Here is a 13036-nt window from a genome sequence, read left to right on the forward strand (position 1 = left end):
TGGGTAGAAACAAGAAATTCAGTTTTCTGGAGTAAAAGAATACAAGAAGCGAAATTGCTGCAGTGGTAGTTTCATGTTCTGTGGCGAACAAAGTTTTGGAGACCACGGGAGTGTGTGGTGAGCAGCACCACAGCGCCTTCTCGTAGCTGCCACAGAAGCTCGAGAGCGTGCACTGCGCAAGCGCATATTTTTTTACCTACCAGCTTGCGCTTTCGCTCCTTTGAAATGCGCGCCCAGCGGAACGCCATAAAAATTGCAAGGTGTCGCTTTTGCAGTCGCTACGGAAGCACTGAGTGATGATCGCCACAAAAACACAACTTGTAGTGGCATTGCTCGGTGTGCGCTGCTTCATCGCCTTTATTCCAGATGCTCCACGGCGGCGAAAACAAGCACGCTTTGCCAAAAGACAGCATTGCTCAGTAATCTTATCACATGTGCCGATTAGAAAACAATTGACGCAATGCGTGCATTTTGGTTCGACGGAATGTCTGCAACCAAGGTGCAGAAGCGGTGCACTCCAAGCACTGCCACTACAAGTTACGTATTTTTGTCCTGATTGCTTCGTGCTTCCGCGGTGACTGCAAAAGCGACACCTTGTGTTTTTTCTGGCGTTCCACTGTGCACGCTGTTCGAGAGAGCGAAAGTGCAGGCTGGTATGGCATAAAAAAAAAGTGCTTGCACAGTGGGCGTTCTCGAGCTTCTCTGGTAGCCGTGAGAAGGTGCTGCGGTGCTGTTCCACAGCACAGTGATCGCCACAGCACAGTGCTGTTAGAGCTAAGCAAACTGTCCTAAGATTCTGGCACATCATCCAGCAAATAGTCCAGCAGTGCACGCACGACACAAACGTTCACACTGTTCCCCAGCAGCTGGTATTGGTGCCTCGGCTTCAGTTCTCGTGGAAAGGCGAAGTGCTGTGGAAAGCACATCAGTCGAGCGACCTCCCGTGGAGTGAAGTAACGCAGGCGCAGGCTTCGCAGCTTTTCAAGGACGTGTTCCGGCACAGCCTCCTTGTGGGGCACTTCGCGGTACACCTCGTGCATACGATCCACTGGGGCCTGCGCAGTGGGAGAGACAGGATTTAGTCCTTTGACTGATAGCAAATAAAAGGAGTAAAGTACCCAGTCGGAAGTTGCAAAAACTTGGTGACAAGAAAAGAGTTAGCACTTGGGATTTCGAATAAAGCTTTATCGCAGAAAACAAGTGTGGACACGAGGAGACGAGAAAGAAATAGTGGACTGGCACTGTCTTCACTTTTACTTTCTTCCCATGCATGAAAAAATTGCACTTGAACATATACCAGAAAGGTATGGGATGTTTGACTTGGCACAACAGCTGGTCTGTAAATGACGCCTTGGCACCATCTACATACCAGCAGTGCCATGACACCAACCAAGGTTTGCAGAAGTTGTGTGATCAGATGGATAGGTATGACGACCTTGCTGTGTAAAGAAATAGTAGCTGATGAGAGAACTTGAGGTCACCCATGACTGTGTGCATGTTCGGCAGAAACAACAGTCGGGAACTGGGCAATCCAGTGCGTTGTGAGACATCTGCACGCTTGTGGCCAAAACGAGAACTGGTTCATGGAAAGAACTTTGACAGGCAATTATGAAGGGTGTTCTAACATACACCGGTATATTTTGTATGGATTAGACCTTTAACTAAAGCAGACAATGGCACAAGGCAAGAACAGCGTGTCTGTGCTACTTCAAAATAAGCATAACATAACATGCGGAAGTTACTAAACCTGGTAACCTGAAAACTGACGGTGCCAGGAAAAGTTCTTGCTAGTATAAAGTGGCATACCATAACGTGGGCATATGTTTACTTGTTTACTGCCTTCGGTCGCTAAATGAGCATCAGCTTAGTATAGTTGATCGTCCACGAGAATAACTGACTAGTGATGTTTTATGGATGGTCAGTTAGGTAAGAAATTGTGCATCCTGCTGTAGCAACAATACTGCATGGTTGCAACCAATTGCTCATCAAGTTTGTATTCAGGCAGAAGTTGACTCCTAACTTCAGGCAAACAATATATGGCTATAAAAATTGGGCTTAACGAAACTACCCTGCATTTTATTTGCACTCATGCCATGTCAGTCTGTGTGGAATCATTGTGTATACCATGCAATTCACTCATGCGATGCTCAGTCAAGTAATCTTCTCTAGATTGTGGCATGCAGTGTCTTTACACGATGTTGTGAAGCCACACGCGTATATACAGTGCTGGCACCTACGGATGACAACTGTGTCTGTAAGAGTCCCGATGTACTGAGCCTGAGAAACTGCAACAGAGTAGCCCACATTCGCATGCAACCGTACCAAGATTGCAAGACAAAGTGACAACCTTACTGTATAATTAAAGAAATATTTGAAAGGAATAGTAAGGCTAGCAAACTCAGTGGGCTTGGTACCTGAAGCAGAACAGAGCCCGTGCCTTCGACGTAGTGACCGTAGCCTTTGGTAAAGCAGCACGTATTGGTTGACATCGGCTCTACAATGTCAAGGAGGAGCGAGAACCTGGAGAGCACCTTGTCAGGAAGGAGACAGCTCGCTTCGTCCGCCAAATCTTCTTTGGCGTCGAACTTGAGAAAACTGGACAGGCTCTGCGGCGGTCCGGTCCCTGCTGGCTTGTGTGGTGGCTCCTTCTGACATGCACCGGAGCAGACACTGTTTTCGTCTTGGTGACAGTCCCTGAATTGGGTCGGGCGCAGCTTGGCGAGGCAGTAGAAACGCAGCCGCGAGTTGGGGACGCCGAACTGAGTGGGCGACAACAAGTACCGATGGATGTGGTAGCCGTTGTCTTGTAGAACCTGCAATCAAGATAGGATTACTTCATTAGCCTGAAGTTTAATACACTCAGATAGCGGTATGCATCGCTTCTGGAGCACATGTGTAAACAAGGCCATAGAAGTGAACGTGCCAAGTAGGGGCGATAGATCCACGATCTATCGCAGGAAATGTTCAATCACGTGTTGTCCATCATCTTTCTGGTAGCTTTTTGTTCATGACCGACAAGTTCCGATGTTGTGAGTGCCGAACATACAAATGCGTATTAAATCGCTTTGGAACTTTTGTTTTATCATTTTGTAACATAGCGTTCCCTTGCAAGGGTCCCTTAATACAAGACAGAGATACAAGGGGTGTGCAAATAGTGAATTTTAGTACTAAATAGAGTGCAATTTGAATAATGATGACAACGAATGCAAAGACTATTCAAATAGTAAAGCAACAATTTTCAATATATCCCAAGAATTCCACAACATTTCATTTGAAGCAAGTATGTACAAGCTTTAACAAAAAAAGCATAACGATCACGTTCGATCAGCAAGAAATAGTACAATTATTTAAACTGAGCAGCAACTAGAGCTTTCGAAGCACTTTGCAACTGCATGCTGAAATGCAATGTGACAGACCAGGAATCAAAACCGGGATCAATGATTTTACAAGGCGGTTGTTCTGATGCATGATGTGGTATAGCACTGATAGTCTTCAGACAATGCTTCTACTTTAAAAAAAAACTGCACATGAATTATCTCGCATGCATCAGTTGTTGAGGAAGGACTTGGTGAGCAGTCATTGCTCCACACACAGCATAACGTGAAAATTTATTGCAGACAGAGCTCCTTGGTTGAGTGGCTTTAGGGAGCGGTTAGTTTGTATAGTCGAGATGTGTCTTCGCAAGTCATTGGGCAAGGCGCCTGTTAATGCAGAGCAACAGCACTTTGCCCACAGAAACTGAAGCCGTTGTCAATTCCAGACATTTATTCTTCCCCCAGAGAACCAGAAATCTTGACACCATCTCATTTTTTTCTTTACTCGGCAGCGGTCTCTTGTCAAAACCGAACACTCCCAATGAATGGGTAAAAAAAGTTAATGCAGAGCTAGTCTAGTTTGTGCGTCCACAGGTAGCTAATAATGGAATAATGGAAGAAACTGTGGAAGCGATGTATTCGTGAATACCTCCTCACACTCCGAAGCGTCACTCGAGGAGAGCACCAAAGGTTGACAGCACCAAGAAAGGGGACGTGGTTATTACTCACGAGGGCAATGCTCCCACACTGTTCTGGAAAACTGGTGTAGTAATTTGAGCGAATGCGTTCCAAGTAAAGATGGCATAGTTCATTCATGTAAAGTAAGAATGCCCCTCTCAGCTCGAGCCCCGGAGTCTGTTAAATACTAGAAGAAAAGTACGACGATGGTACTAGCGCGTGTCTCGGACTGATCTGGAACGGCGTTGAAATTTTGCTCTCGGCCACAAAGTCGCCCCAATTTTCTATCGTTGCAAAGAGGCGGCTTCCTTTCTTCTACAGTAGCCATGATGAGTACACCTTTACCTGAGTTAGGGTCGCGTGCGTTGCCGAGGTCTCGAACCCCTTGACGTTTTCCACGAGTACGTACTTCGGCTTGCGCTCCAGCGTCGACAGGACGCCCAGGAACACGAACAGCGACGACGATCGCGGGTCCTGGGAGTCCCGCTGCAAGCCCTGTCGCGTGAACGGCTGGCACGGAGGGCTCATGGTCACCAGGTCGGGTCGGAGGGACTCGAGTTCGCGGGCGCTCAGCGACTGCACGTTGCGCTGCAGAAGTGGCGTCTCGGGAAAGTTGAAGGCGTACACCGAGTTCGCCGTGGTGTTAACGTCGACGGCGGCGACTACGCGAGTCCTCTCCGGTCGGCAGGCGAAGTGCATTCCCCCGATGCCGCTGTACAGTTCCAGAACGCGCAGTTTGTTGCGACCGGCGTCGTCTGCTTCGCGAGCTGCGCGCGGTGTCGTTTCGCGGTCCATCGTCACGTCTATCTCGCGCCTCTTTTCTCGTTGCCGGTTGTCGCCGCGGTTACGCGCGGTGTGTTGAGTAACTGCGAACCGCGTTTCGCCGCAGTTTCACATTCCTGTAGAGGACAAAGATCCGCGTCGAACACTTGCACAAGCCACTTTCGTCGTGGCCACACACTACAGCAGGCTTGTCACTAATCGCGTGCACCACCACGCGCAAACATGGCCGCCCTGGCCCGCCGTAGCGCGTCGCTGCTTGTTTGCTTTATTTTTGCTTCACGCCGCTATGTGGCGCTAGCGTTTGCAACAGTAGTTGTCGCTCTGATCGAGGGGCGGCGCCACTTCACCAACAAGCGCGACGAAGCGCTTTCGCAGCAAGTGAATTCAAGGTAATCCAGGCGGCGCGCCCAGTTGTTCTGCGATTTTTGTTGATTCATTTTATCAACGCGACAGAAACGTGGCGACCGCGTGGCGCGTTGATAAGCGACGTCGCTCCACTTTTGTGTCGGCTCGTTTTTTTTTTTTTTTTTTTTTTTTTATCTCGCCCTCTCTTTTCTTTCTATATTTGCTTTTTTTTTTTGTCGCTGCTTCGTCATCGTGCCACTTATCCGCGGTGGCCTCCCCCTCTCTCGCACACCTTGTAGCTTCGTGAAAATTGTATGCTGCATTTTTATATTTTTTATTGGCGTTGTATTCGTTATTTATTTTTAATACTGTAGTGTGATGATTATGACGTAATTAAAGTGCACGAAGGAGATCTGCCTTTTTTGGCTTTCGTGTTAGAAAGAAAAAAAAATTTTTAACAATTGTTTTCTCTCTCGTTTTTTTTTTTTTTTAACTTAGGACGGTTCGTATCTCGAGGCAAATGTTATCCGCGAAATGCTTATTATGACACCCGCGTATTCTTGAATTAAAGATGTGTTTGTTTGTTGATTATTTAATATAACATCAACATTCGACGGGATGCTTTTCTTTGTGTGCGTGCGTGCGTGCGTGTGTGTGTGTGTGTGTGTGTGTGTGTGTGTGTGTGTGTGTGTGTGTGTGTTTGTGTGTTGGCGCGTAAACAAACGGCCTTTGCGCTCTTTCGAGGTTTATCATTTTGGCTCTCGACGCTGTACCTTATTATCATTCGGTGTATAACGTTGCCCTGGAGCACTGCTTCTCTTTCTTCTTTCGCGGTCCTTGATTTATTGGTCGTGGCGGCGGCCGCCTCTGGCGTGAATGGAATGTCCCGAAATACACCGCCGCTGACGTCAGCGTCCCCGATATATTTATCTATTCATTTATTTCACATCCTGCAGGGAAGGCACCGCAGAAAGGAAAAGAAAACGAGCAACGGGTGGTATCTAAAAAAAAGAAAAAAAAAAGTGTCGTTGGGAGCCGAAGATGCGCGTGAACGTGAACAATTCACCGTCTGTCTTTCTCGTGCAGTTTTATTTCTTTAGTGCAATTGTCGCCCGCAAATTACGCACTGCGCATTCACGATCGACTTTCTTCTTTATTCATACCTCTATCATATTTGATCTAAACAAGGGTGTAGTTTCTAGGAAGCATGTGTGTGCTTAAAACTGTAGCACTTAGATACGTCAAATCAGTCAAAGTTTAGATCCAGCTGTCTTTCGTCGGGCCAACAATTTTCGTCTTGCTTCCTTTCGCTGGTCTTCTACATTGAAATTCTTTCATCATCATCCTTATTTCAGACTATTGCAAATAGCAAATGACAGCTTCGACCTATTTAAGAGGCTCAAAAAAATAAAGGCAAGAATTCCCGACATATTGATTTGATATGTGAGGTTTAACGTCCCAAAGCCACCGTATGAATACGAGAGACGCCGTAGTGGAGGGCGCCGGAAATTTCGACCACCTGAGGTTCTTTAACGTGCACTTAAAGCTGAGCACTCGGGTTTACAGCGTTTTCGCCGCCATCGGAAATGCAGTCGCCGCACCCGGGATTCGATCCCTCTACCTGCGGGTCAGCAGCCGAGTACCTTAGCCAATAGGCCATCACGGCGGGGCAATTCCTGACGGATTGTCATGTCCTTTTCCATACATACATCCCTCAAAACAACAGAAGTGGGTATATGATCAACGCGAAACGACTATACTAACATTGGAATATATTGCTCACTGCTAAATATATATTAACAACCATACAAGCGTAGAAGCGTTCCAAAGGACAGTACCACTAATTAGGTTGGCTCTTGAAGAGAGCGAAAAAGAAAAGTGTAACAAGGTCAGACAGCAGCGAAAATAAATAAATAAAACGATAAGTCATTCTTCTAATGATAGAAAGTAGGCATGTAGCTTTTTTTGCTAATATTTATCCTCGTCTACTCGATTATACGAAATATGCGCACATCACACTCCTCTTGTGAGAACCCTTTCGATAACATCGACGTTTCCGCCCCCGCATTGAAAGCGGGGAACAGTTATAAAAGAAAAAAAAAACAACCTTCAGATTGGGAAATACCTTCTTCGTGAAAACCTTCGCTGTCTGTCTACTACTTTATATAGTACTTTATACAGTACATCAGGCAGCAGCTAGTCGACCTACTGCCTGTAACAGCTAGTATAGCTAACAGATGTAGCAACGAGTCGGGTTCAGGTCTTTTATGTGCAGGTCTACGTCCCCTTTTACGAAACTCCGCTGGAAGCATTTCGCTAGGCGGAGTGTGCGCTAGGCCTCGCTACTCGAGATACCGGGCTTTTTATCACACGCGGTATAGGCGGAGGGCGGGCGATTTTCTCGCGACGTCTCCAGCGTGCCCACTGTAGTCAAGTTTTCCTTCTTCTCACCTCCAACGGCACCGAAGAAGAAGAAGAGGCAGCAGGTATTTTCCAGACTAATTTGAGCGCATTTCGCCTTGAATCTTGTTGCGTGTTGGGGGGGGGGGGGGGCGTGCGAGAGGTCGTTCTGAACTATTACGCATCAGCATTATTATTATTATTATTATTATTATTATTATTATTATTATTATTATTATTATTATTATTATTATTATTATTATTATTATGGAGCTGCTCTTAAAATCTACTGCAGGACGAAAGCATCTCGCAATGGTCTCCGGATTACTCTACCCAGCGCGTGCTGAATCTAGACTATTTTATCCATTCCAGAATGATTTTTTTTTTTCTTAAGATATAAGGTTGGGTGACTCGGTGATTTGCTCTTGGGTACACCACTATGCCACAGAACGCAGGCGAGTGCCAACGGGCGCTTAAAATCGTCGCAGCAGAGGTTTGTGTTTGTAATGCATACAAGTATACTCACGGTAGAGCTTTAAATAATAACAAAAAAGGGTCAAGTGCTTTGTGGAGGCCTACCGCGAATTTGCAGGCGTTTTGAAATGCAAGACAGTATAAGTATCGTGTGTTGCGACGAGATGACGACGGTTTCCACGAAAGAATTAGAAAAAAAAAAGCAAACAAATGTCCTTTGTCAGTCTGCGACATCATGGTTATATAGGAAAGCGGTGTTGCTTTGTTCGTTTTTCGATCCTTTTTTTCTCAAGTAAAGCCACGGCCGGAGTGCGCGCGTGTGCCGCAACTGTAGTCCGGCCGTGGTAAAGCAAACGCTCGTGGGCGGGAACTTTAAACGTGGTGGTTGGCCGTGAGACGAATGATCGAGCCGACCCAGTTCTCTAATACAAAACCTTGGGAGGGTGTGGGAGTAAAGCCCCCGAATAAAAATAGGCGGGAAGAGTAGCGTCGCTCCTTCCTTCACTTTGTATCCTACAGCCAGTGGTGGATCGAGAGGGGGAGGGGTATTCGCCCTCCCTCCCCTGAAAAAAAAAAAACTGTGCCAGCATTTCCCCCACCCCCTATTGTCTGTCTCGTCCACCTCTATTATAATAATCACCGATCGGGACAACTGAATGACACAAGCTAACAATATTAATGCTGTTATGGAGTTCTTGTGATGATAGGTAGTAAGTATGATAAAACACGAGTCTGGACCACCGTCCAGTTTTACTAGAAACCCACCTCGTAAAATGAGTGGCTGGATCCGCCCCTGCTTTTTTTAGCTTCCGTTATCCGTATTTAGAACAGACCTGCAATCAACGCCCAACCGACCAGTATAGTCCTGCGCGTATTGTCATAAACGGCCTGCTTTTTTACGCTGGCTCATTCGCGATAGGACCGTCTTTCAATTTCACGTTTGTTCGTAGATTATAAGTATGACAGTCGGGCGAGCTGGCTGAACGTCATGGGCGCCGAGTTCTTGTTCCCGCTGAACCGAATTGCCGCGATTCAGTTTTTTTTTTTTTTCCTTCTCACTCTGCTGCGTCCGCGAGTGTTTTAAACCCCGCCTCCTCACTTGAGCGTTTCCGAATACCTCCGTGGCACACACAAACTCTCCAGAATACAAAAAGTGAATATCGCAAACTGATAGAAACGTACAAGCTTCCGTGCCAAGAAGCACACACGCAAGTGCCACAGACGTTGCTTTCCGGGGCATCGTCGTATATACGTGGCTCGAGGAAAAAAAAAAAAAAAGACGCAGCTTCGCGCATTTTTCGCAGTCGTTTCGCGGGCCAGCGATGCCATCCGCCGGGGGTGATGCGATGCGCCGCAGTTTCGTTTTAAATGACCCTCGTTTCGAAGTGGAACGGTGCGCTCGACATAGACGTGGGAGACTATATACAACGTAAGTGACGGGGTCTGGGTGTTTTTTTTCCCCGTTTCTGACAATGTACGCTGCTTCGAAAAAGATTTTTCCACGTAGCACCGGGGGGGGGGGGGGGATGGACCTCGTTAACTATCTTCCACGGTTAGCGTTTTTTTGCGACCGCTCGCGGAGAACCGTAGGAGATCAAGAACGGAACGAGCCAAGCTCGGCCGCTTTAGTTAAACAGAGTTAACCGCTTACTTATTTGTTAATTTATTCGTCTGGCGCGGAGTGACTGATACTGCGCGGAATCGGCTTGTTTCACGGTACACAGTGTGGCATTCCGGGTACGGTGGTGATACATTTCGGAGCGAACCAAAAGCGCACGGAAAACGTTAAAAAAAAAAGAAAGAAAATAAGACGCACCTACGCACGCACATGCACGCACGCGCGCTTATACTCACTCACGGAAATAGAGAAATGAAGCCGCTACTTCCACCAAATTTATTGTGTGCTTTTACTTCTCGTCAAAATATACAATTTCAGCGGGTGATACGAGTTGAGACACGACTATAGAATGGCGGCGTTCCAGTGTTCTTGCGCGTCGGATTTTTTTTTTTTTTAATGGAATGAAACGCTACAATCATAACTATTCGCAGCGTCGAGTAAATGGGGGTTCGACGGGTGAGATAGCGTCTGTATTTCGTGTGCGCATATGGGTCTTCTTGCAGTCATTCTCGTAGACTGGCCATCACGAAGCATTTTTTTTTTTTTTAATCTGCGGGTCATTTGGTTGTACCTCTCCTTGTATGTAGGAAAGAATGAACTGCCATTTAAGCCCGTTTTTTTTATTATTTGTTTTTTTTCGGGGAGAGGGTTGCTTGAGGTTGCAAAAGCCATTCCGGCTGCGTTTCTAAGAGTATGAGCACGATTTCAGTTTTTATTTATTTTTTTTGCGGAAAAAGCCGGCTTTGACCATTTACGCCTTACTTGACCTCATTAATAGCGGACGTATATGTCCGCCATCAACTTATTTTACGCCCTCTACAGAGCCCTTGAAAATCGCTCGTAACTATATCAGTTATGAAGTCGCTGATGGTTGTGCCCTGACGAGGAGGTGTATAGAGTTCATCTCTCGGAACGTTCACTGATCGTCGTTCCTTGTTTGTCAACTTCTTCGCGCGTTTCAAGCTCGCCATGTCAAGCTTCGTTCTTGGAAGGGCAGATTGGTGGGCCAGTTGCTAGTGCGTAATTTGGAAGGAACCGTAGCACAAAAAAATTGGCGCTGCGTCCCGTCTTGCTTTGTCGTCGTCTGTGTGCATTTTCGCGCCACAGTTCCGAGTTATCCTTCAATCTTTCCCCGCAGTTTCTTTTTTTTTTTCATGTTCGGATGTTGATAACTAATTGCCATTTGGAGAATTCTGTACTGATTTGCCATTATTAGTTTAGACGATGCAGGTAGCGCTAAAGTGAATGGTGAGTGCTGTCTTTACCTGCAGCTTATTAGCGATTTTTTTTCTTACGCAATAAAATTTGTCGATTTGGTGGCAGTGCTCGACTATGGCATGATGCCTCTGAGTATTGCCATAACAGGTAAAAAGGTGCCGACGCACGCAGCGAATGAAAGAAAAGAAAATAAACGAGAAAGAGGGACTTTTATTCCTTTGATCGCGTCTGCGTGTGTCGATGCTCATTTATCTCTTATCGCGACCATACCAGCAACAAGTTCTGCTAAAGTGCCCCCCCCCCCCCGAATAAATAAAAGAAAGACGGAAAGGCTGTCAACCCGCTGTCCTATATAGCACCGCACAAAAAACCGATCACCTAGGGTGTCCTGGTACTCCAGGGAACGTATTGAGTCACGGTTACCAAACCGCGTTCGGTTAGTTCGCAGGGAATTTGAACGCGCACGCTATTGCAAGTGGGCTCTGGCATGCTCTTAACTCGCCCAACGGGGGTGTCAGGCCAAATAGTTACGACACTCTAGAAGAAGGCATTAGATAAGAAAGAAAGGGTATCTCGAAGTACAGGCGAGTGAACACGAGACAGGCATGCATGTGGGCCAATAGCAGTGAACGTCACGTCGCAGCCACTTAGGCGACGCGCCGTATGGTTCCGTTCTCGTTCACGAAGCTCTGGTTTCGGTCTGTAGACTCCCGAAATAGATGGTTAGAAAAGAAAGTAAGAATATGCCGTTGCGACGAGAGCGGCAACGAGTGGTTCCCGCGGGATCCAGACGTAGTTTGTCCGGTCGTATATAGTGAACTAGTGATCATTTTAAAAGGCTGCGTGTTTAAACTTATTATCCGGGAAACTCTTTACGAATTGGCCGAACAGCAAAATTCAGGTTGAAGTGCAATGTCAAAAAAAAAAAGAAGACGATTTACACTATCTGTGTAAAGTTTAAAGGGGCCCTGCAACACCTTTTTGAGCATGGTCAGAAAACGCTGCCGATCGGTAGCAGAGGCTCCTGACAACACGCGAGCCAAATATTTATAGCGCAGCACGTGGCCTGGAATTCACGATAAATTATCAATCATCAAAAAATAGCTCTCTCTTTTCTCGACAAATCACGGAAAATAAGCCCAGTAAGTCCACTTATCAGGCATTGGCTGATTTGAACATGGCGCGCTCGGTTGTTGCAGACGTCGCCGAGAGATGCCGTCACTTGTCCACGCGCGCGCGCGCGATGGCACTGAAAAAGCCGCGTATTCGAAGAAAAAAAAAAGAAAAATGCTCAAGGTCATGAGGCGCCAGTGACGTTTATTTCTTTGCCCCTCCCGTCCCTCCCTGCTCAGCTTCCAGCGCTTTCGTGCGGATTAGAGAAGAAAGAATGTGATTGCAGCGTGTGACAAACCTTTGTAACTCCGCTCGTACTGGACGGATTCTTAATATTTTTTTCGGTGTTCAATTTGTGAGGTAATACGCTTTCCCGGTAAATTAATTCCACGTTTACTCAAAAAAAGTGTTTCAGGGTTCCTTTAACAACACCTCCTACACGTATCTTCGCATCATTGTTTCATACGAATTGTCAGCAAACGTTGCCCCCTTAAAAGAATGCCTCTGCCATATTCCACATCACATATACGGGTCATTTGTGAAGAAGATTTCAATGCACGTTTCCAACAAACATATCTGGCAGAGTAGAGTCGAAGCGGAGCCTGGCGCAGACCTTGAATAGAGTGTGCGAACTCCAGCGCCAGAAACTCGCTTGCAAACCTGTCCGTGGTCGCACTCGGGTGGTGAGCTGCTGTGACGTGGTCATTCCTAGGCAACGGCGTGGATGGTTTTTTTCGCGGACGGTGGACGTTTTACCTCGACTGCTTCAGGGGCTTCGACATTAAAAAAAAGTTGTGTTTTCATTTGGACAGCAACCATGTCCGACGTCTCAAGTTATCTCCTACTCAGTACGAAGGCCTTGTTTTCGGTAAGAATACAATGGTGTGCATATGCTTTAGTGGTCATTTCGTGTTTGCTTTTCTGAGTCTGCATTTCAGGCATTTATTTCGATGCGACTCAGAGAAGTGTAGGCTTAACGTGGATGGTTTAACATTAGGAATCTGCATGTATGCGTTTTAAACCAAGTGAGAATCTCTTTCGCAGTCGGGTCCCATGTCTTACATCTGGCCACCGCTTTCGGAGTGGAAGAAAA

General features: G+C 46.6%; 1 protein-coding gene across 2 annotated transcripts; it reads right to left on the reverse strand.

Moving 5' to 3' along the window:
* On the reverse strand, positions 1-4921 carry LOC142761663 (tRNA (cytosine(38)-C(5))-methyltransferase-like). Of its 2 annotated transcripts, XM_037418497.2 has the most exons (4): positions 4338-4921; positions 2415-2813; positions 745-1055; positions 1-136 (listed from the first exon to the last, which is right to left on the reverse strand). In XM_037418497.2, exons 1-3 carry the CDS (start codon positions 4785-4787, stop codon positions 789-791), a joined length of 1116 nt encoding a protein of 371 aa, XP_037274394.2. In that variant the 5' UTR covers positions 4788-4921; the 3' UTR covers positions 1-136; positions 745-788. The 2 variants fall into 2 exon arrangements, with proteins under 2 accessions (XP_037274394.2, XP_075723257.1); XM_075867142.1 differs by lacking the exon at positions 1-136 and having other exon boundaries at positions 650-1055; positions 2532-2813.
* Positions 4922-13036: the final 8115 nt, after the last annotated feature.

This window comes from Rhipicephalus microplus, chromosome 6 (assembly GCF_043290135.1).
Source record: "Rhipicephalus microplus isolate Deutch F79 chromosome 6, USDA_Rmic, whole genome shotgun sequence".
Taxonomy (NCBI): domain Eukaryota; kingdom Metazoa; phylum Arthropoda; class Arachnida; order Ixodida; family Ixodidae; genus Rhipicephalus; species Rhipicephalus microplus.